Source organism: Sinocyclocheilus anshuiensis, unplaced genomic scaffold (genome assembly GCF_001515605.1).
Source record: "Sinocyclocheilus anshuiensis isolate Anshui unplaced genomic scaffold, SAMN03320099.WGS_v1.1 scaffold1626, whole genome shotgun sequence".
NCBI lineage: Eukaryota > Metazoa > Chordata > Actinopteri > Cypriniformes > Cyprinidae > Sinocyclocheilus > Sinocyclocheilus anshuiensis.
The window spans coordinates 1,234,137-1,258,218 of record NW_015547254.1 but is presented as its reverse complement, the minus strand read 5'-3'; the positions used below and the strand labels follow the sequence as shown (position 1 = coordinate 1,258,218).

General features: G+C 36.3%; 1 protein-coding gene across 1 annotated transcript in view; it reads left to right on the top strand.

Moving 5' to 3' along the window:
• ctnnd2a (catenin (cadherin-associated protein), delta 2a) overlaps positions 1 to 24,082 on the top strand; it is a 179,813-nt gene that overhangs the window by 84,416 nt on the left and 71,315 nt on the right. Inside the window, exons 10-11 of the mRNA XM_016503673.1 lie at positions 10,123 to 10,255; positions 16,960 to 17,173. Coding sequence (XP_016359159.1) covers positions 10,123 to 10,255; positions 16,960 to 17,173 — 347 coding nt within the window. The remainder of the gene's footprint in view (positions 1 to 10,122; positions 10,256 to 16,959; positions 17,174 to 24,082) is intronic.

Below are 24,082 nucleotides of genomic sequence, written 5' to 3'. Positions count from 1 at the left end.
CGATTATCCGCCATGTTGAATGGATTCTTCTGAACGTCGGTTAGAGCAACGAGGTGACGTCACTTTACGTAACTCGGTAAACTTAAAAATAATCATTTAAATAGAAGAGTTTACTCAAAACTGTTGAGCCACGCAAAAATAAAACAAAATTCCTCGTTCAGAAAATGTAATTGTTATAAGTTGCATTAACGATTTAACAGACTTTAATTGCAGTGTTCTTAATCTTTATAAGTTAGTAGTACTGTTCGGGTTTACAGTGTATTATACATTTTCTTTGTATTATAGCCCTGCATTTATATGTTTAAAATGACAATAAAAATAGGTGTCGTGCATTATCACTTACTCCACCGGCCTCGCTCCGTTCAAGAGGCTCTCGGCCCCGCCCCACTCGTCACAGTAATGTTGTGTAATATTCAAAATGTAATTTATTCCTGTGATGGCAAAGCTGAATTTTCAGCATCGTTACTCCAGTCTTCAGCAATGCTCCTTCAGAAATCATTCTAATATGCTGATTTGGTTCTCAGTTAATATTGGTACTCGGTTATTAATAATGGTTCTCATTATTATCAGTGTTGAAAAGTTTAGTATTTAGTATAAAAGTTTAGTATTTTTTGTGGAAATCATGACCTTTTTGTCAAGATTCTTTGATTAATAGAAAATTTAAAAGTACAGCATGTTTTAAATAGAAATCTACTAGAAATCAGTAGAAACTACTGTCTCTTATTGCTCTATTTAATGCATCTCTGCTGAACTATATATATATATATATATATACAGGGATTGAAATTAACTTTTTCTTTTACCAGCCAGTTTGGCTACTAAATTTTTAAGTTACCGGCCATTCATAACTTCTACTAGCCAAAAAAAATAAAAACCCCGGAAATAAACCAACAGCTTGAGGCTGTCTACATTGAACGTGACCACTGCAAATCATTTTGTGTCAGAACTAGGGGTGTGCGATATTGGCAAAAAATAATATCTCAATATTTTCTGGAATTTTATCAATAAAGATAATTAGACCATATTTTGCTGAGTGTGTTATTGTGCTGATATCTTAAGGACTACTGTGGACAGCTGACTCCTAAAGTTTTTGATATATTTCATATTTTGTGTGATCGGTTAACAGCAGTGATAGAAATTAATCTTTTCCAATAAGTTTAAATTGATTTTTACCTTTTATGTGCATTTTACCTTTTATAAAGCCATTTTTTCTAAAAGTGTGCATCATCTTTTGAGACAAATTCTTACATTTAATCAGTCAATTATAATAATAATACATTTAGGCTGATACTAAACAAATGAAATCAGTATCAACAAAATTAATCTTTGCAGAAGTTCCATACGAAGTGGCATTTAGATGTATTTACACGTTAATGCAGCTTAGAGGGACATGGAATGCTTTAACCTGCAGTTACAAATGCATAAATAATGTTTTGATATTTTAAACATGAAATTTTGAGTACTGATATTTGAAATAATTTTAAAAATTAAAAGATACATTAGATGTAAAATTAAAACAATTAAAACCGCCAGTAGGCGGCAGCAAGTCACTGTTAATAAGTGAGTCATTGCGGCTGAAACGAATCATTTAAACAGTTGACTCATTCAGGAACAAAACACGAATTATGTGATCATTCTTAATGCATATTAATAGACTGAATCATGCACTGAAAGAACGCACTCTAAATGCCTACGTGCATAACTTAGGTTAATGTAGTTGCTTATGCGGATGCGTGCACTCTGCAGGTGTGTTTTGTTTGGTGTTTGCAATATTCTCGATAATGTAATGAGTTCAGTATTTGCGCTAAACCTGCTCAGATTTGGCTTGCATGAACTTCCCCAAGAAATTAATGAGTGAACATAACTTACAAAAAGTAACCCGCCAAATTGGCTAGTGATTTGACAGCGGTAGCGGGAGTTAATTTCAAACCCTGCTTGTGACCAACACAAAATAACGCAAATGAAAAACAAAATCTGATAAATAAATAAACCACTAGGTAAATATTGCAGATAATAATGCCTAATTAACTGAGAGAAGCAATCAAAACACGATCATGACAAAAAATGTGATTTATCGTGTAGCCCTAATGCACCCTGTATATATATATATATATATATATATATATATATACTTTGATAATGGTAAGAAATGTTCCTTCTCTGAAGACTGGAGTAATGCCTGCTGAGAATTCAACACAGAAATAAATTACATTTTAAAATGTATTCAAATATAAAATAGTTCTTTAAAATGTAATAATATTTCACAATTTTACTGTTATAATGTATTTTTGATCAAATAAATGCAGTCTGAGCATAAGAGACTTCTTTCGAAAACACAAAAAAATCTTAATTGTTCTAAACTTTTGACTGAATGTATATATATTTAGCATTTGTTTTAAAACATTTTAGTACTCCAATAATTCACTACTTTTCCAGTAGTTACAAATTATTACCTTTTAAAAAAGTCAAATTAAATATAGTGTGCATATGTATGTTTATACCCCTCTCAGTCTTCTGTGTTTCTCTGAGAGCTGCAAATATGTCACATCCGTCATGCATTAAACATAGGAAGGATGGCAGCATTTTTTCAGCACCATTAACCAGCATGACCATCTCTCTCATTACTTTCTGTGGTGCCACTGTGATGGAGTCTGGTGACTCTCTAAGGAACTCTATCCTGTTAATTGCCTCATTTAAAATCAAATTCCACCCCTAGCTCTTGAGAAGAAATTTGATCATTACCCAGGAGATTTTTTCCTATTTCAGAAGGCATCGATACATCACCATATAATTTCTTTGGCTTTAAGCTTATCAATAAATCAGGCCATCTGTGGAATGTAGCTGGACTCTTATCTTATTCAAAACTCATTGAAGAGGACTTATGTGTGGTTCAGAAATGATTCCTGATTATTTAGTATGGGGCTCTTCTGCTAAACAACTCATCCTATCTAGCTAATTCACTTCTGTATAGCAATTTAAATAGTTTGCATGTTTAAAAATTTTATTCATTTCTGTATTGCTGGATGGGAATGAGATACTTGAGTTTAAGATGAATTGATGGTGGTCTTTATTAGAGATCGACCGATAGTGGATTTTACTGATACCGATAGCTAGGTTGTACCACCCTGGCCGATACTGATTAATCAACCGATAGTTTTAAAATGGACACTGAATGAAAACTAATTAGTGCTTTGCTATTTAAACAAAAAAATAAATACTGAATACTTTAAAAAAAATACTGAACCATAGTTTGTAAATGAATAAAAATATTAATATTAATATTAATTATATACTGATCATTAAAGTTAGTTCATAGTTCATTAACTAATGTTCACTATAAAAGGGACAATAGGCCTACTTCTACAGCTTTTATTAATCTTAGTTAATGTTACAAATGGACTCCTATTGTAAAGTGTTCCAATTTAATTTCAACAGTCATGCTTAAAGATGGTCATCTTTAAATATCTACACAAAGGCCATAGCATTGTAATTACATACATCTGGATATTTTATGTACGTATACTCTCAAACTTTAATTGCTTCTATTTTAGAACACTTGATGATTACCTAATCAAAATATCAAAATATGGCAGTCACACACCAGGCAAAAAGCACAGTGCCATGCGGACATGGATGGATTTTTGCCAATAGGTCCAGCAATTGACAATCGGTGCTGATTAATCTACAAAACCGATCAATTGGTCGACCCTTTGTCTTGATTATATCTAGATTTAACTGGCTGACTAAAATGTGTGTACTTCATATTTTATCAGCTGTTGGGATACATCAGTAAAATCACACTTTTAAATATATTTTGTTAAATAGACATAGAAAACATTTGTTTTAATTGTAATAATATTTTACTGTTTATTATTTTACTGTATTTTTTATACAAATACAAAGTTCTGTCATGAAACTCTAGATGGCGCAGGCTGATCTCAATCTGATATAATCACATCAGCAGCCAATGAGCTTGTTGCTCAATGTTCAAATACTTGGCTTGTGCTTGCTGTAGCAGTTGTAGCACGCTTCAGAAAACCTCCACCTCCCCCAGCTCCACCTGTATAGATCTGCTACGGGGTGATTTCATGTATGTTATAAATGGGGGTTATGTGCAGCAGTATTTCTTACATGCTCACAGCAGCATGTCTGTGGATGTATTGGCAGTAGCAAGTCTCACTACTTCCTCTGCCTCTGCCGCAGCAGCAGCGTGGCAGATCTATTCCGCCAAGAACAAACACATTAACATTGCCATGTATATTACCACGCTTAACTCTCTGAGAGTTGTCATGACAGAAATAAATGTAGTCTGCATGAGCATAAGATACTTCTTTCAAAAACATTTAAAATCTTACCGACTCAAACAATTTTATTCTGTAAATGTGTTTCCATCAGAGTTTATGTGCATGTCTTCTTAAAAATTAAACAATGTATATACCTCAAGTGAACTATACATTGTTTTATGCACATTTTGGAATTTTTTTCTTGATGCTTCTATTCAGCATGTCTAAACTACCCCCAAATTTGCCTAAAATTATGTGAATAGAAACCTGTTACTGTAGCTTTGGATCATGTTTACAAATATATGCACTACTCATACATTCAGATGCGCACACACATACAAAAGCTCAAATCTATTGAAGAGGACACTGAGCAGTGTTTCCTACAGGATTTTGTGAAACTTGTGGCGTCACATATTAATTAGCATATTTATGACGTCATTGTGTCGGGTTTGCGTTCAGACATTTTTGGCACTTCAGATCTGTTCTACTCTCTGAACTGTCACATACTTTAATACTGAATGCCCAATAAAGCTGTTCCAATTTACATATTTTCTGTTGTCATAAATCAAGTTTAAATAGTGACTAAACACGACCCATTAATACTACATGTTAACCAGGAGTCACTCTCACTATAATCCTTAAATCCTGATTTATAATCGTGACATCGTCTGATAAAATCAACATGCATCTACACTAAAGAGCGACTTTATGCGGTGGTTTTGGCTATATTACTTTTTTGTCTCATGCAGTGCACTGCCTACATCTGAGTAACAAACTATGTGCATATTAACAGACAAACTATGTTCATATTTATAAGCCCAAACAGTCAGTAAGCAACAGGTGCTTGGAAACGCTATTTTGTACTCATTTATTGACGAGTCGGTTGCGGTACGGCCAACTGAATGCACTGCGTCTACAGAATAGACGCTGAGAGAGGCGATACTGCGCCGAGAAAGTCAGACCACGAACTCACGGGGCAGTACTGGAGAAATCTTCCAACTGAACAATAGCTAAGGTTTATCCAAAAAAGTCACTAGGTTTGTCAGTATGTACCTTTTATGGAAAAAAGTTGCTAAAAGGGTCTGAAAGTTGCTAAATATAGTGCTAAAGTCGCATTTGTGTGTGTGAGACACGGGAGCTGATGGCAGGGGGCGGTGGATATTTGTGGTGGTTAATGTGGATATTGTGGTGGGCCACCACAAATAAATAAATGTATGGGAAACACTGGTTGAATCCAGTTTGCCACGTTGGATGACGAGCCGACGACACGCACATCAGTTTCACGATTACCACCCCCCTTTCTCTCTCTCTCTCTCTCAAAAAAAATAAAAAATAAGGATTTACACAGTTTACATGGGTCATCCAACCAAGGTCAGAAAATACGGAAATTCGTGAAGCGGAATTCGAATTTTTTCTAATAAAAGGTAAAGCTTATGTATGGGAAACACTGCTGAGGATTAGAAAAGTGAAATTGTGAATGTTAAATTCACTAAATGTGAAATTATAGTAGAGCAGTGTATGACTCGTGTAGGTGGAAATCACTGCCTCGAACTACAGAGTCCCGTTGACACTGTATGTATTGTGTATCTGTCACTGTACTTATTCCTCTAAATTTGTCCATGTGACCAACAAAACTCTTTTTGCAGACTTCATTGTGCTTCAGTTAATGTGTCTTTGCCAGTTATTTACTGCTCCTTTGCCTTTTGGGACTGGTGTAGTTGTACGACAATCAGACGGAGGTATTGATTGAAGTGGGATAAATCAGCTTTGTCAATGAACTCCGAGTCCGACTGCAAACTAGTGTGAGATTAAATCAGCTTTATTCACTATGGCAGCTTTAAGTACTTGTATTAATGGCTTTAAATGTATGATGATGTTGCCTGGTGCCTGTTATTTTACTTAATGGCCATTAAAGGAATCACAGGGACAGTTTCACTTTACAGCACCTCTCGCTTACTCGGCCATGATGATTATTTATGAGAGTCCATTATTAACATCTGCTAAAAATAATCCTTTGGCCAGGGGAGGCTGCAGGCCATTGGATGGAGGCCATGACGATGCCTGTTCGCTCACATTAGCCACTGCCCATTGCCTTGCAAGCAGTCGTCTTGGGTGGACCCATCACTCCCCAGATTTGATGGGTGGAGGACGCTCATTGTGCAATCCTGCAGTTTGGCAGCTGTTACCTGGAGCTGCGTTGTGACGATACGGATTGTTTGAACACGGAAAGAGAAGCTAGCTTTAGACAGCTTTGTTTTGAAGACTTCTTGTGTTGTCTCTCCCACTTTGACGCCCATTTATTTGTGTTTTTGCATCTGCGAGGGGGCTGATGAATTTGTGGTTGACTGTGTCTCCTCAATCACTGAACCATTGCATTTGTTGCAGTCTGAATGGGTGCGTTTATGTTCAGGCATTTACACAATTATGCTTAATCAAGACACAATGCAATAAAATAGTTTGTCTGTCCATAGTGAATGTGAAATTGCTGCACTACACCATTCTATCACTGTCAGTCAGAGATTATGTAAGATTATGAAGAGCAGGAATTTTTAATGTATTATTTAGTTGTTGTTTTTTATTGTTACAGACAAAACATACCGATGATACACATAAGCACCCTCCAGACGGAATATATTTAAATATTAGTAAAAGATAACACAAGTGAACACAACATGCAGAAGGGGGCCAACACTTTTTCACACCACTGTATATGTATGTATGTATGTGTGTGTGTGTGTGTGTGTGTGTGTGTGTGTATATATGCTTCTGTATATATTCTGAAATTCTCCTGACTTTGAACAAGTTAAATTAATATATTTTCCATAATTTTTATAACTAATGTATATTCATTTATCTTAATACGTTTAGAGGAGCAGGATTTTGGACCAGTAAGATGGTACAGTGGGTGGGGCTAACCACAGTTTTGAACTAATCATTTTTGTTAATATTTTGATTTGGATATTTTTATATTTTCTGTTTTCAAATTTATTTGAATAGCACTTTTCACAGTATGTCAAAGCAACTTTACAGAAAGTCACACTGTTATGTCTATGTACCTTATATGTTTTAGTGTTTAGCACATGTATCTGTGGTACAGTGACTCGGGCGCATGGCTGTGCATTCAAGGCAATTAAGACACTTAAATGTTGATCTTTATTGTTCAATTAAGAGATTTAAATGTTTTGTTGTAAACGAGTCAGCAATTTTCAAAAAGTATTAATGAAAATATGATCAGTTGTCACTGGTGAAAAGTCGGTTCTCAAGCACATTTCTTAGTGCTCAAAAGTTTTTAATGGATGTAAATAATCCTCAATTTTGTTCTAAGCAAGAGTAAACAATTCTCAAGAAGTATCAACGAAGATACGATCACTTGTCTTAAGTGAAAAATGACTCTTTGCAGTCGACTCCCAGCATCAGGGAAAAAATATTATCAGTTTAAGCAGCACTAAATATGAATCATTGCTGTTAAGGCTTCTTCGGGATGTATATTAGTTTAGATTAGAGGAATACTGCCTGAACAGTTCATGTACCTGTGTGGAGTCGATTCCTTTGAGTGGAATCCAATTCTCGATACTCAGTGCCTCTGAAATGAAGAATACATTTTGGATCAACTCACAGCCATAGGAAAAAGGTTATAAATGGTTTAACTCAAAAATCAGCATGCAGTTTACTTATTGCCTTGGTTTGCTTTGCATGTACATTGTGTCAGCTTATTCTGTGAATTAAAATATAATTTCAGGATCTCATAAACAGATTTTTTGCATTATTATTATTATTATTATTATTATTATTATTATGTAAACCTTTGGGTTTTTCTCATAAGCTGATGCTTGATAGTCTTTGACTGTGCACTGCATGCAAGCACTCAGTCTGTGTGAAGATCTAGAACGTTGTAGTCGTGGTGGCTGTTCTGCATGCGTGTGTGTGTGTATGTGCTGTCTGCGCACAAGCGTAGTCGTATGATCATGCATTGGATTGCCTTGCACTACTTCTGATCTTTCCTCTCTGATAAACACACTGAAATGCACATACACACACATAGAAAACTTCTTTCTTCTGCCCCAGTTCTGTCACGCTGCCTGTGAAGTTCCTGCGCATCGATGGAGGAAAAGGAAAAAAAACTCTTCTGATGGTGTCAACTGGCCCCATTTTTTAGCGTTTAGTACAGCGCCTATGAAACCTGCACCCACCCTCCCCCACTTTATACGGCACATGACTGGCGTTTCATTTGAACTGAGAATCCCTGCTACATTTTAATTAATCAAAAAGCACAATGCTTATCTTATCAGCTGATCGTTTTCATTTTGATTACGGGCTGGCGGGTGGGAAGACTGATCCTCAGGAGGAATGGGCCCCTAACTGCAGGCTGATGCTTATCGGTCTGTTTGCAGCGACAGGAGAGACCAGCTGCCTTCAAGCAGTGCCGGCCCTCAGGTTAAGGGCTTAAGACACCAGCAACTTCCCGAATCCCTCCTGTGGTTCTTCTTATCTCTATCAAATGCAATCTTGCTTAGATAAAAGGCATTTGTTTAGGGCCTTTATTTATCAAAGCCTGCCACACTCTGTGATGGACTCTGAGGTGGAAAATATTCTGTAATTCACAAAAACAAAGAAATGGGCATGACAGCCGTGCACTTGTTTGTATGTGTTAACTCGAGGAATGTAAACTAGACTTTTACACCATCTGAGTGCATCTTGTCTGTGCAAAACTTACTGAAATTGAATGCATACTGAATCATTTGTGTTGTTGCTAGGCCGTTGCTATGGTGTTTGGTGGTTGCTAAATTGTCCAACCAAGTCTTTGTGATCTTTCTGATGCCATGAACCCCCAAATATGATGGTTCCCTTGCAGGAGTCCTAAAATATAAAAACAGAATATTTTATATAAAAAATATTCTACATCAAGAAAGAAGTATAAAAACCCAATCAGTATGTGTAAAATATTATATATTAACATACATACAACGTGTGTGTGTGTTTGTGTGTGTGTGTGTGTGAGTGTGAGTGTGAGTGTGAGTGTGTGTGTGTGTGTGTTTGTGTGTGTGTTTATATATAGAGAGAGCAAGTTTAAATTATTATATAATAAATTAAATTCCATTCTTGAAGTATAAACACTTATTTAAACTGTGAAAAAAATGATAATCATACATGCGTATAAGATGTTTACACAATTTGAAATTTGTGTATACTTTTTTTCTGTTATTACATTAAGTGAAAATGTAAAATATAGTATATAATAAATATATGTAATATATAGAGAGAGTTTATATTATGTTTATATTATATTTAATTTAATATATTTTTATGACAATATAAGTTTAAAAACCCATTTAAACTGTGAAAAAAAGAGAAATATGTGTAAGATGTGTTTATACAAATATGTCAAATTTGTGTGTGTACACGTTTTTATGATATTTGCTGCCTGGTTTCTATGAGGCAATTAAATAATTCCTGCAGCAAGGTAGATCATCAGAAACCCAAAACCCTCAGAGTACAACCAATCTTTCTGTCAGACTTCCTCAATATCAGTGAAAATTTTCAAATCTAGTCGTTCTCACTGAGAGAAACACTTTCACATACACAAAGGTATTCACAATTGTAAACTCCTACCTCTTCTCCAAGCCCACTGTTTCAGAGCAATAACACAATAATGGAAACCATTTTCCCTGTAACAGTTTCTGGAAAGACATTTATTTCACTTTAACCTCCATGTGTTAGAGATGTTCTCGGTAATGGTGCTGGTCTGCCAGCCTGCAACGTACAGTATACGTCCTATTTCACCACCTACTGTACAACTGAAGTGTGAAATTCACTCTCCTACTCTTCTCTTTTTCCATAGGGAGTTCGGTTGGCGAGATCCTGAGTTACCTGAAGTCATTCAGATGTTGCAGCACCAGTTTCCCTCAGTTCAGTCCAACGCAGCGGCATATTTGCAACACCTATGCTTTGGAGACAACAAAATTAAAGCTGAGGTAAATCTAATTTTATATCACTGATCAAAGCACTAGCCATTAACGATCATGTACCTGCTTACCAAGGCACATTTGTAGGTGATACAAAGCAAAATATGTTTAGAAAGATTTTTTTTTTGTGACTGTGTAGAAGGTAGTTAGTCTTGAAAGTGGGATCTGAATGCTGGATTTTTCCATATCTTCTGGCACCAATTTTGTATTACCTTGGGAAAACTTTTGCTGTGGAATACCTACCGAAAGATTTTTATTGATACGTGTTGTTGCGTGAAATTAATTCTTGTACATACCGTTGACAAATAATTCACCCCTTTATTGAAATTTGATCCCAGGTCTCTGATGGTAGATCTCCCAGCAGTAAGTTTTCACAATTATGAAGAGTGCCTTGGATTGCACCAGTAATTATGCACTAATAGCACAGCCAAACAGTACATGGAAAGCTGCATATTGACAGCCGTTCTCAACACAGCAGCTCTATGATTGTATCCCAGAGGCTTAAGAGAAGCTTGCAGGACAAGGAAATTAAATTTGGAGAATAAATCTGCGGGAGCAAAACAGCAACAGAGGGAGAGACGAGCTAGCCGACAAACTTTTAAATGATATTTAATGAAGAAGAAAAAAACGTGAGAGCCAAATTAGTTTATCCAGCAATGAGCTCCACTTCAAACCAGCATTTTTCTCCATCTGAAAAATGTCTTTATTTATTAAGAAAAGACACTAAATTAATCCCCCTGCTTTCTTTGATCTGCCTGTTCATCAGTTTCACCACACACTGAAATCAACTTGTTTCATGTTGTTCTCATAAAATATTTGGAGTAATGTTCTATCATAGCTTGATTGATTAGATTTGGGCCTATATATTCAGCTGCTCTATTGTGTGCTATTTTTTTCTTGTAAATAAACAAAAAATTGGCATATCATTTTCATCTGTGGTTCTCAACTGTTTTTTGTTCTCTCTATTAACAACTGGTTATAAAGTGCATTTAGAAAAGCAACATGTGCCAAACCATCTTCTCAAATTTATAATTAGTCATTTATAAATCTGTTGCCAACAAAAGGCAAGCTTTAAGATCTTCCTGCAGTTTTCCAACCAAATAAAAGCTTTATGGTTTAATGTTTGAAATCAAAGAAATTAAGATAATAATAATTGTATTATTTTATATTTTGTTGTTGTTGTTAAATGCAATTTTTTTTATTTTACAGTACAATAATATTATTTGCAATCCTTATATTTCTTTATAGATTTCATTTCATAATTTAAATAGTGATACATTAAAAATAATATTTTAAACAACAACAATAATTATTATTATTATTACTTTATATTCGTATTGAATGGGGAAGACCTGAAGAAGTCCTGATGAACACCCAACCTGCCCGTATTGACATCTGCCTTATTTAGTTAGCTTCTGCAGTTATGAATTTGCACCAAAATAATTTAGATTTTGATTGGATACACATCCATTAACTAAACTATAATGTTGACAATGAACTAAGATGTTTCTCATTGCTTTGAAAAGTATGTGATTCTATTTATTTTGCATTTTACAATGTATTTAGCATTATTCTTCCCTCCAGTTCATGGCCCAATCAGAACAGACCTGCAGCCCACTTTTAGGTTGTGACTGTTTCATCCCACTGTCATCATATCTGAGGTCTCTAAAAAGGTCGAATTCAGGGTTTATGGACTTAACACATCCAGTACATTCTGCAACTCATTGTATTATGCAGCAAGCCCGTGTTGGTGCAGTGTCTTCTACATTATTTTCTAAATCATTATATCCTGAGGTTTTCTACCATGTCTTCAATGTTTCTGCAGCCTCATTCTCAGTTAGGTGCAGTTTACCAGCTGCAGTAAATGTCCAAACCCAATCATCATTTCTTTTAATTCTGTCTGGAGTGGGACTGAACCTCCGATGTTAGTTTATCCATCTGAAATGACATATCAAGGACTGCAGAAAGAGTGCAACAGATGAATTATGGGAGATATCATTGAAGGTATCTAAATGATACATGTTGTGGTGGTACCGGACCAGTAGTGTGTGTGTGTAGTTTACCAGCTGCAGTAAATGTCCAAACCCAATCATCATTTCTTTTAATTCTGTCTGGAGTGGGACTGAACCTCCGATGTTAGTTTATCCATCTGAAATGACATATCAAGGACTGCAGAAAGAGTGCAACAGATGAATTATGGGAGATGTTATTGAAGGTATCTATATAATACATATTGTGGTGGTACCGGACCCGTAGTGTGTGTGTGTTGTTGCTTGGTAAAGCAGTACAGTTAATTATATGTGACAGTACTGCAGCAGATGGTGCCGTAGGCCTGAACAAGTTATTTCATCCCTGCCATTCTTTTTCCTCAACATACATATCTGTAAATGCTTTCACATTATGGAGTGGATAGTGAAAAATGACAGCAGTCAACATCACAATGGTTTCAGGCCTGGTAATGTCTTTTTTCTCTCTTTTCCCCCACTGTTTTTGCATAATATACCAGTCAAACTACAACGAGTGATTTATTTGAGGGTTTTTAGTGTACCAAAACCATGCAGCATGACTAGTCCAACCAATTCTGAACAAATGTCTTTTATGAAATGGCTCTTTTTACCAACTCAAACACATGCTTACAATGTTATATTGTACGTAAAGGAATACTTCATCCAGAAATGAAAATTCTGTCATCATTTACTCACCCTCATATTCCAGAACACAAAATAAGGTATTATGAAGAATGTTGGAAACAAACAGTTTACCATTGACATTAGCTATGTTTCCATCACCCTGTTTTTGTGCACATTATGAAGTATCGCATCAGAAACAAGTGATGGAAATGGCGAATTTAGAAAAAAAAATGGTGGTTTTTGACTTGGCGAAAAAGGGTTAATGCGAATAATGGGAGATGGAAATGCATTTTGCGAATAAATTCATCCATGCGCATCAAAAAAGTCATGTGACTTTGCGCTATGGGAAGGCATAACCTGACTAACCAGTGGACCAATCTCGTTGCACAGCATTTGAAATGTTGTTATGGTCATTCTTAAATGCCCGAGTCTGTAGTCAGATTATTTCTGTATAATTGCCTCCTAAACTGTCTTACACAACTGCGTTCCAAAACAGCAGGCATCCGCCTCTGAAAGCAATTTATTGTGTTTCGTCTGCTCGCTCTGAGGTGCAAACAGTTTATTATATATGAAATTATGATGTTCAGTTGCTTCTACTTTTCTTAGTGATATTTAGTGGCAGTTTATCAGGAAGTGACAATTTTGTTCTCTTTGACTCGTTGGATGGAAACGGTGCTTATTCGCAAATGTTTTATGCGATATTCCAATTTTGAACATAAGTTAAATTCGCAACTTTGGATGGAAAAACAGCTATTGATGTTGAGCATGAAAAGAGACATTCAGAAACAAAATATCTTTTATGTTCTGCAGATGAAATACAGTCGTACAGGTTTAGAACAAAATGAGGGTAAGTAAATTGACAGAATTTTTTTGTAAATTGACAGTATATATTTTTGAATCACCAAAAAAGTACCTGCTCACAAGAATCATTTGTTTGATCATTTGATTTGCTAAAAAGAATCAAAGAATCATTCAGGAATCCGTGGAATGGACTTGTTGCACTGTATTGTTTTGATTCACTAAAAAGAGCCGGCTCAAACAAATCATTTGTTTGATAATCCTTTGGACTGTTCCCATTGTATGTTTTGATTCACTAAAAAGAACCGACTCTTAAGAATCATTTATTCGGGAATAAGTTGGACTGGTCGCATTGTATGGTTTTAATTCACTGAAAATAACTCACTGGTTTGATGATCATTTAGACCGACCAGTTGCATGGTTTTGATTCACTAAAATGAACCTGCTCATACAAGTCATTTGTGCATGAATTGGACTACTCTTGTCGTTGTATGTTTCGCTTTGCTGATTGAGTAGCAGTGTTTTTAAAATAGTGCATAAAATACTGTCAGAGTATTTTATTGCAGTATCCTGTCCACGCCCAACTGAATTGGTCATCCGAACGTCATTTTCTCGAAATACATTACGGAAGTCAAACGGGTTGTGAATGCAGTTTCATATTGACATTTTTAAAGATAGATGTAAAGGAACTTTAGCCAGACAGGAGCTAGCGCACACACTGAAGCAGACTCGGAAGGGAAAGGAGAATGGCTATCCGATGACAGAGCAGTTTCTCCCGCAGCAGAGGTGGGGAGAATACTGATTAGCCCAGCATTTCAGCCAGAAAGGCCGAGCTCTGATGTTTATAGTCTTCCTGCTGAACTACTGGCCAAGTGCAAAGGCAGCTCTTTCTCGTCCTCAGCTGGCCACTATTTATAGCAGGTGGCTCCAGCAAAGCTCCCCAGGTCCATGTCTTGTGCAGGCCGCCTCTGGCTAAAGTTCAGCTTTATCAGCCCTTTTGGAGGGAAAATGTAATCCGTCAATATCCATCTGCATGTGCACTCTAGTGTCAAGAGCAAGCACTTCCGTCCTGTCTGCTCATGCCACTAATTGAATATCTCAGCATCTCCACTGCTTCAGGACGATGTTAAAACTCAGTGAATTACTTAGCTACTCAGAGTTCACAAAAAAGGAGTTCACTTCTCAAACAAAGTGGCCACCATTGGTTCACCAGCACTGCTTTTGCACATCTTCTCGATGTCTTCCTGCTTTTATCCTCTGTTGTTTGTCGCTTCCAAACATCTGTTGCTTCCAAACATGCTGCGATCACGATCATTTATTGTGCTTCCTCTATATAATGTTTTGTGTACTGGGGCTGCATTCTCAAAAGTGCGAATCTCACCACATGAATGAAACAAAGGCTTTTGTGTGGTGATGCACATGTCTGTCTGCCTCTCGGGATGAGCCGTGCCTTTGTTTTCCTGTCAGGTGTGGTTTGAATATGCATGCTGTACATGCAGTACAACCCGAAAACAGGAAGAAACAGGATGAGAAGTATCCTCATGGAATGGACTGTTAGATCACTTCTCACCTTCAGACAAAGCCACACAAAGAAACATGTTTGTAATCTCCATTGGAGTGAGTGGCGATGTGAAGCCAGAGCGCTGATCTGTAGTGATGTACTATTCAGAAGCACATCTGCCAGGGCTGCTCCTACACTCATCTTAAGCTAATGCAGCAGGGTATTGTGTATGCCAGTTGGCAGCGGGACAGGAAATTGGAAATTCATAGTGCAATCACTTGATGAATCTGCAGATAGACACAGGTGTGACTCTCTCTTAATAACTTAGCCCTGCTGGTTTTATGTCAATTCGTTCAAAACATTTTTGGCTTGCTGTGTGTATTAGTCTGTAAGGGCTCAAACTACAATGAACTAAGCCGCCAAATAATAACCAAGGAAGATATTGTGATTTTTATTGACAATGAAATAAAAATGTCTTATTCTTTATTCGCTCTTATGTTATTCCAAACCTGTATGATGTTAATTTGGGCTACTTTTATAGTGCGTTTTTTACTTTTTGGAGCTTGGCAGTAAAATTCACCATCCACTTTCATTGTATGGAAGACAGTGTTTTTTATATAGTATTATAGTATGAATTTATATTTAAAATTAGCTTTTACAACATTAACATTTCTAATTTTCTTTTACTTTTCAGCTATTGTTTATTTAATTTTTATTTATTTTCAGCCTTATTTTAGTTCATAAAAACGCTTTCTAATAGTTTTAGTTTTAGTTAACAATTACAAAACTGATGGAAAACAGTGGCTCAGACATTCTGCCACATATGATAAAAGGTCATACGGTTTTAGAATGACATGAAGATTGGAAAATAATGGCAACATGTTCATTTGTGAGGGAACTATTCCTGAAAAGATTATAAAATGGCACCGGATATCAAAATGAGAAGGCTGAGGGTGAGTTGATGTCAATCTGTGTTGTTTTTCCATAGCATTCAGTAACTTTCATGGCTTTTTGTAGTGTGGTCTCAGAACCTCTAATGAACTTGGCTGGCTTTAATTGACTGTAGTGTAGAACAGCAAAGCTCTGTTTATAGAGATTTACTCACACCTCTCAGTCTGTCTGAAGAGTGATTCATTTTCCGGCTCCCTTGAGTATTGATTTTTCAAATACACTGGTTATGGATTCAGTACCTCCTATTTGTTCATTTATCCTCCAGATGATCTCATGGGCTGACACTAAGCTATTTTGGTGTGACTTAATACTGAATTCAGACTCTTTTTTTCCTTTATATGAGGCAGCACTGCTGAATGTCAGAAAGGATAGGTCAACATTTCGAATGTCTTCCCATGAGTTGAGCCAAGGCCACCATGTTCTTACTGATCAATAATTCTTGATTAGATCGATTGAAGTTGCATTCAAATCAGGAGTTGAAGTTCAAAATATGAATATGAATTAATTTTCCCCTTTCAGCTCACTGGTGTCACCAGGCTGACACCAAAGGGGGTGGTATATATATATATATATATTCTTCATTATTATATGAGTTTTCCTTCACTATGTATTTATTTATTTGTTTGTTTGTTATACATTTATTTATTTGAACATTGTTCTTGTCATGTTACACTAAAACTGACTTGAAAACTTTTTACCGGGTCATTTTGCTACTTTTTAGATGCTTTTTATGTAGATTTTATTGTTTTACCCGTGTTCCGAACCCAGACTTTAAGTTTTGAAATATGAAAATACACATCACCCATCACCCTCTATCTCTCTGTTTCTCTCAGATACGGAGGCAGGGTGGTATTCAGTTGTTGGTGGACCTGTTGGATCACAGAATGGCTGAAGTACACAGAAGCGCCTGTGGTGCCCTGAGGAACCTTGTTTACGGCAAAGCCAATGATGATAATAAAATCGCTCTGAAAAACTGTGGTGGCATTCCTGCGCTGGTCCGCCTGCTGCGTAAGACCTCTGATGTGGAAGTCAGAGAATTGGTCACAGGTAAGAACTTCTGCTGGCTTTGATACGCCTCTTTTTTCAGTTTGAGTTTTATTATAGGAATTTTCTCTGTCACAGTGTTTCATGTCTGTGTCAGATCAGTCATCGATTCTCTATATATTTATGCTGTAGTAATTAATTACCAGTTTCAGACTCTTTTAAAAAAAATGATGAGTAATGGGGATCTTCGCACCTAAACCAGTGCAGTCACACAGTTAAGTTCAAATGGGTTTTGATGTTAGCAGGAGTGACATTTTCTTTTAATTATAAGTGCAGAGACCCCAAATTTGCTTGTCTAATGATCTGTTTCAAAGTGAAAACTCCTCTGAAATTCTTGCTTGTGGATGTATTAATTATTTTCTTTTATTATTTATAGAGCAATGGACAGTGGAGGGATGTTTGAATATTAGATGACTTAATTTCTTTAGTACTTTAATATTTCCAGACTGTCCTGACTTGTGTTGTCAAAAGTACCGATGTCAGTACCAGTCGGTAGCTCCGGTACCAGATGAGGTTTTGTTCAACTCACACCAGGAACATTTCAGAAGTGAAGCAACAGGATTCGCAAGACCACGTGATTTGCCTGTCCGACGTTGTTTGTCTTGATTATTTGTGTTCTAACATGGCTAAGTTGGCTAAATGTTTATGTTTTGTCCAGTTTAATTCTGTTTCACATAACATTTCTGGCCTCCTGGCAAGGATATAGTGATGTGAAATACAATTGGGAGTCTGCACAGGGTGTTTATTTTGAAACTGACAGGATTTGTTGACTTTTATTTTGTATTTACTGTGCGGCTTGGACGTGGCGTCCGTCATAAATAGGCCAGGAAACGTGCCTTTGCGCAGCTGGTGTAAACACAAGCAGTGAATAGAGTGGCCAAGATCAGCTCCGGTGGCCGCGTCGGAGCCGTAACGCGCCGCAGACGCTTGCAGTGTAAATAAGGGGGTAAACACCTCTGATTGGCCATTGTGTTCACGCGCTCAACAGATATGTCTGTGATGCATTTTATTTTATTTTATTTTTTGCTGTGAAATCTGCTATGCCCAATTCAGGATGTGTACTACAACTTTTCATCCTTTAATTTAGCAATGCTATAGAAAAATCTGCTTTGTTTGTTTTTTTTCCCCTTCATCTTTTAGGGATGAGGTACAGAAAGAGATATTTTCAGCAAAATAAATCACCTGTCCCCAAAAAAAACCCAAAGGCTTTGCATTCCCAAACATGTTTCTAAATTGTTTCTGTAACGGAATGGATAGACTTTGGAACGAAGCCACGCCTGCTATGCGCTGAATTCAGATTAACATATAAATTAAAAGCATTGCACACAGGGCACTTAGAGACAGAGACTTCCTGTCACAAATTAATCAGCAAGCTGGAAGCCTCAAGGTCTTTGGCTGCCCAGAGGATTCTCAGCCTCTCAATCTCAAGCAAAGCAGCACATCTGAGTCATGTTTTGCCTGCCTATTTGACTGCAGACATGTGCTGTTTTTTGACATACAGAAAGTAGATGTAGCCATATGGACCCAGTCGGACCTGATGGTCAGGTGTCCTGTCAGCCTGCTGCCAGCGTCTGCTTCGCTTCAAAGGCGAGTGAGGTTTATGAAAAGCTTTTCCCAGAATGGGAACGCCGAGGGTGGAAGAAAGAGAGACTGGACAATTCTTTCCATCTTGGAATATGTACAGAGACAGGTTGAAATCCAGTGCATTCAGTACTCCTATCTTATCTATCACTGGCACTGCCTTTCAGTGGCTAACTTCATATCTCTCGGACAGGCAACAGTTCATTAGCATTAATCTCGCTCTGTCACTGTTTCCCATGGTGTACCTCAAGGATCTGTTCTTGGTCCACTTCTGTTTCTAATGTTCAGATCATTCTAATGTTCAGATCATTCAGCTTCATGGTCTTAACTTTAATAGTTAAGCTGATGATACACAAATCAATCTTACTGTCCTTACTGTCCTCAAACACAACAAGCCTTACACCACATTTTGACATATAGTTTTCCTAAAGGAAGTGCTTAGAGGTTCTACAGAGCCCATGCAAAAGATAAATAGACGAGTGTTTGGCTTTGTGAGCACGAGCATGTGAGCATGTTCTTTTATGAATCACATGACTGTGGAGAACAGATGGAATATTGGTCTACAGGAACAGGAAACTTGCAAGAAACCCAGACAACAGAACATCCCCTGAGAAACTGTCTGAATCCTTTGGCAGCAAGAGGTTTTTGAATTGCAATATGTAGTGTGGTCGTATGCTGAAATTTGGGAGGTTTCTTGCTTAGTTAGCCTAATTCCACTTAGCGTCTGGTTTTTGTCTCTTGCTGCAGTGCTCTAGCATACAACCCGGCCCCAAATAGTGCACTTGATGTAGAATTAGAGTCTCGTGGCCTTTTTTTCTACCCAGTTGCATACATTTAGACTTTAATGTTCATGAAAGCATCTATTTTGATCAAAATACAAAAAAACAGTAATATTCTGAAATATTAAATTTTTAATTTTATATGTTTTAATATATATGATAAAATGTAATTATTTCTGTGATAGCAAAGCTATATTTTCAGTAGTCAGTACTCCAGTCTTCAGTGTCACATATCAGAAATCATTCTAATATGATGATTTGGTTCCTAGAGACATTTCTTATTATTCTTATCAACGTTGAAAACAGCTGTGCTGCTTAATATTTATATGAAAACCATGATACATTTTTTTTTTTTGGTAAATAGAAAGTTCAAACAAACAGCACTTATTTGAATTATACATCTTTGGTAAGATTATAAATGTCTTCATTGTCAATTTAATGCTTCTTTGCTACATAAAAGTATTCATTTCTGTCAAAAAACAAATCTTACTGAACCCAAACCTTAACAGCATCTGGGATGATGGTTAGACAGTAATTGAAAAACTTAGTAGTCCTTTGTTAGAGAATAGAGCTCAGAGAGTTGTAACCAATGCCCTTAAATGATTGGATTGGAATCTGTCTTAAAGGGTTCAATCATTGCTGTAGTCTATAGATGTCCATTATTGTTGGTGATAGATGACGATCTTAATCCTAAAATAGGAAGAAACCGTTAAATATTTAATATCTGCTGATACAATAAATTGAAAAATTGGCAGAATACATCAATGACCAATGTAGTGCCGATGCGTTGTGCATCTCTACTTAGGGTTTGGGGTTTGTTCAAAACCCTAACCTTATGTTTGAGCAAATAACTAAGTGATGTTTTAGCTATAACGTTAGTTTTTCCACTAATTTATTAAAACACTGTAAATTAATGACTTTTCATTACAATGGAAAAATTCAACTGTTTATATCTGTCTCAGTCGTGCAGTCAGGTGAAGATGTCTGTGGGATTTTTGCTCATACAGTGAGAGACCCTGGTGAAATGAAGCAGGTTCCCAAGTCTAAATCTAGGCCTGTGTTCTACTGGCATGAGATTTGATCTTGGTCAAAGTCACCACTGACGACAATTAGGTCCTTGTAGTGCTCTAGCGTTGAGCCTTCCTCTCTTTCTCTTTCTTTCTCTCTCTCGTCCCCTCATGAGAAGTGGTCTATGACTAGATACTCTCTCAGTTCAGCAATCAAGGTTGTTCTTCCTTTTTCAGAATGCATGCTTTTTTCAAAGACTTCAGAAAGTGAAAGTCAAGAAGAAAATGAGCCACGAAAGACTACTAGAAGTAGAGTGACGGCAATAAGAAGCACACACCTATATACACAAATATATATTAAAGGTGCAGTTGAGAAAACTTTAAAAGTACTACAATACCAGGAAGGAAGATCGGGCTGTTGATGTCTGTCTGCCATCCTCGCTCTGTCTGCACAGCGTGCGTGAACGCGCTGATGACGTATCCTGTCTGCGCAAACCGGGTGCGCAGAGGTATGCAGATACATACATTGACAGGCAGGTGGGAAAGCCAATTAAAACACTCGGACCGAGTGTTTTGATTGGACGAACATTTCTTGGTCCTACGCCTTCCACAGAATATATAAATACAGATAAATTCATTTAGACCATTTAACTTAATGTGATTGCTATCGGGATGTGAAGAGACTTTCAACCAGCATAACAAAAAATGTTTCTGAAGACAATCACCTATTGCACCTTTAAGATGCACTTTATTTTTAATTATAAGAGTTGATGCGGCCATTTGTAATTTGAATGTGCGAGGTTTTCGGGATCATCCATTTCCAGTTATTTTTAGATGTACAAAACAACTTGTTATTCTACTTGATATTGCAAATTAGTAGTTCTTATATTATTTTAATGTATTTTTGTAATTATAAACACATGGTTTGTAGCACAAATAGTTTTACGGTTTACAGCACTTTGTTATTCCTCTGCTTATTTACATATAGTGGCTAATAAATAAAAATCTCCCACATTCAAAGAAAGTTGCTTACTTCCACATTGAAAGGTGGATGGAATTTTAAGACGGATAACTGATTATCTGAAGTTTGTTGTGGCTGATATGATCATTTTAACTTTTTTTGCACTTTAACCCTTTTAACTGAAACAGTTTGAATAAAATAAAAAAACTACTGTGTTTACACAAAACTTATTCTTACTAGATGCTGATTGAATGTCAAAAAATGTACTGCTTAGAGTGCAAAAATTTTTATCATTTTCAATATTATATTGGAAGTAATAATTATTTTAATTAAAGGTTATCTCTCAATTAGCAATCATTATAAATAAGTATTAGCAATCTACTGAATTTCTATTACAGTATAAAACCTCATATATTTAACATACACAACTGTTCAAAAGTTTGGGTCAGTAAGATTTAGCCAGTAGGGTTTATTTTATTTATTTATTTATTTTAAAGAAATTAATGCAAAGATGCATTAAATTGATCAAAGGTGATAGTTAAATAGTTATAATGTTACAAAAGATATATATTTGATATATGATGTTCTTTTGAACTTTCTCACTTTCATCAAAGAATCCTGAGAAAATCAAAACCATATCACAGTTTCCAGGAAAATATTAAACAGCACAACTGTTTTCAACATTGATAATACCAAATCAGCATGTTACAATGATTTCTGACGGATCATGTGACACTGAAGACTGGCGAAATGGCTGCTGAAAATCCAGCTTTGCCATCACAGGAATAAATAAAATTTTTTTAAATATATTAAAATAGAAAACAGTTATTTCAGATTATAATAATATTTTACAAAATAATCAATCCAAACTTTTGAACAGTAACAAGTACACACACACACACACACACATACATACATATATATATATATATATATATATATATATATGACTAAAAATGACTTCTAAACAAAAATGACTTCTAAACTCAATCAGTTGTAGCTTATCACCTTCTCAATGGCACTCAAAGCCATTTGACTTTAGGAGAGAAGTAAAAATGGATGAGAATGAAAATGGAAAATCTGCTGCCCTCTGCCAGGAAGTTGTCAATGGGAAGAAGATTTTCCTTCCAACATGACAATGACCCAAAGCACACAGCAAAACTGGCCACACAGTGGTTGAAGGAGAAACAGATGAATGTCCTTGCATGGCCTAGTCAGAGTAATTAAAGCAAAAGGTGGTTCAACAAAATACTGACACAATGGGGTGATCCTTTTTCCAATTCAGTGATTGTTTTTTTATTTATTTATTTATTTTCTGACATGTTGGTGTTATATCTTTCACTTGGATAGGTCAACGTCATCAACTATTCAACTGCCACCTCTTCATACTGACTCATAAAAGTGCATAGTTTCCTAAAGAATAGAGGGAGAGAGAGAGAATGGGGCATGGGATGAGAGGAAAAGTGAAGATAAGCAAATGGGAAAAATAGAAGCTTGGTCTGATTCATTTTGCGTTTCCTTTGTGAAGATGATGGACAGTGGGAAGGAGCGGCTGGATTGATGTTGAAGGTTGGCTTCGTTCTAATAAGATGCACATGTGTTCTGCGATTAGTCATCATCATTGTTTTTATAGTTTGTCCTCCATTCTGACATCTGCTAATTTTTTCGTAGCGCTGAGTGACACAAAGTGGCTTTTTGCAGGAAGCTCTTCACATTACAGGCAATAGCAGAACCCCTGCACGGCCGTTCATTCAGTACAGCAGGAGGTGAGATTAAGCCTAACTTCTGTGTATGAACTGTGTATGAATCTCTCCTGAGTTCATTTGATATGGACTTATTAATTATTGACAAAATATTGGTAGTAAATTCATAACCATAAAGTTAAAAATGTTTTGTTTAAATAACTTTATTTATTTATTTATTTTTTATTTTATTTTTTATTTTTTTTTGCTGAATTGCTAGCAATAAGCCACTTTCTTTCTTTCGTTCTTTCTTTTCTTTCTTTCTTCTTTCTTTCTTTCTTTCTTTCTCTGACCAATAACGTAGCGTTTGGGTCATGTGCCCACACAAAAATGACATGCTATAATTAGAAATGCATTTTTACACACTCACCCCAGTCCAGACCTGTAGGCCATCTTACATTGCATGCAGTTGCTGATGAACATGATATCATATTATAGTTGCACTGAGTAAATACAGCTGGATAAAACAAAAACTGTGTCTGCAAAGCAACAAAATGCGATTATTTTAAAGGGGGTGATTCTTTTCTATACCCACTGTAGTCATGGCTTTTGTACCCTTTTTTTCTGAGAGTATACAGCAATTGTTGAGCTCATGGTGTGAATCTAATTTCTCTTCCAGGTGGATTATTACTAATAACCTCTGTGACATAAATGTGAATTTTTATCTAAAACTGCTCTGCTTGACATGCCCACCTTAGTTTAGAAATACTAAGGCTGCCCTTCTAAGGCTTGTGGTGAAGAGATGTGGTGTTCATCAGAATAATCACAATGAAAAGTTTTTCGCCAGCACATGCAATCAGCCCCAACCGGCTCTGGAAATAAAGGCTCACAGCTTGCGTGTG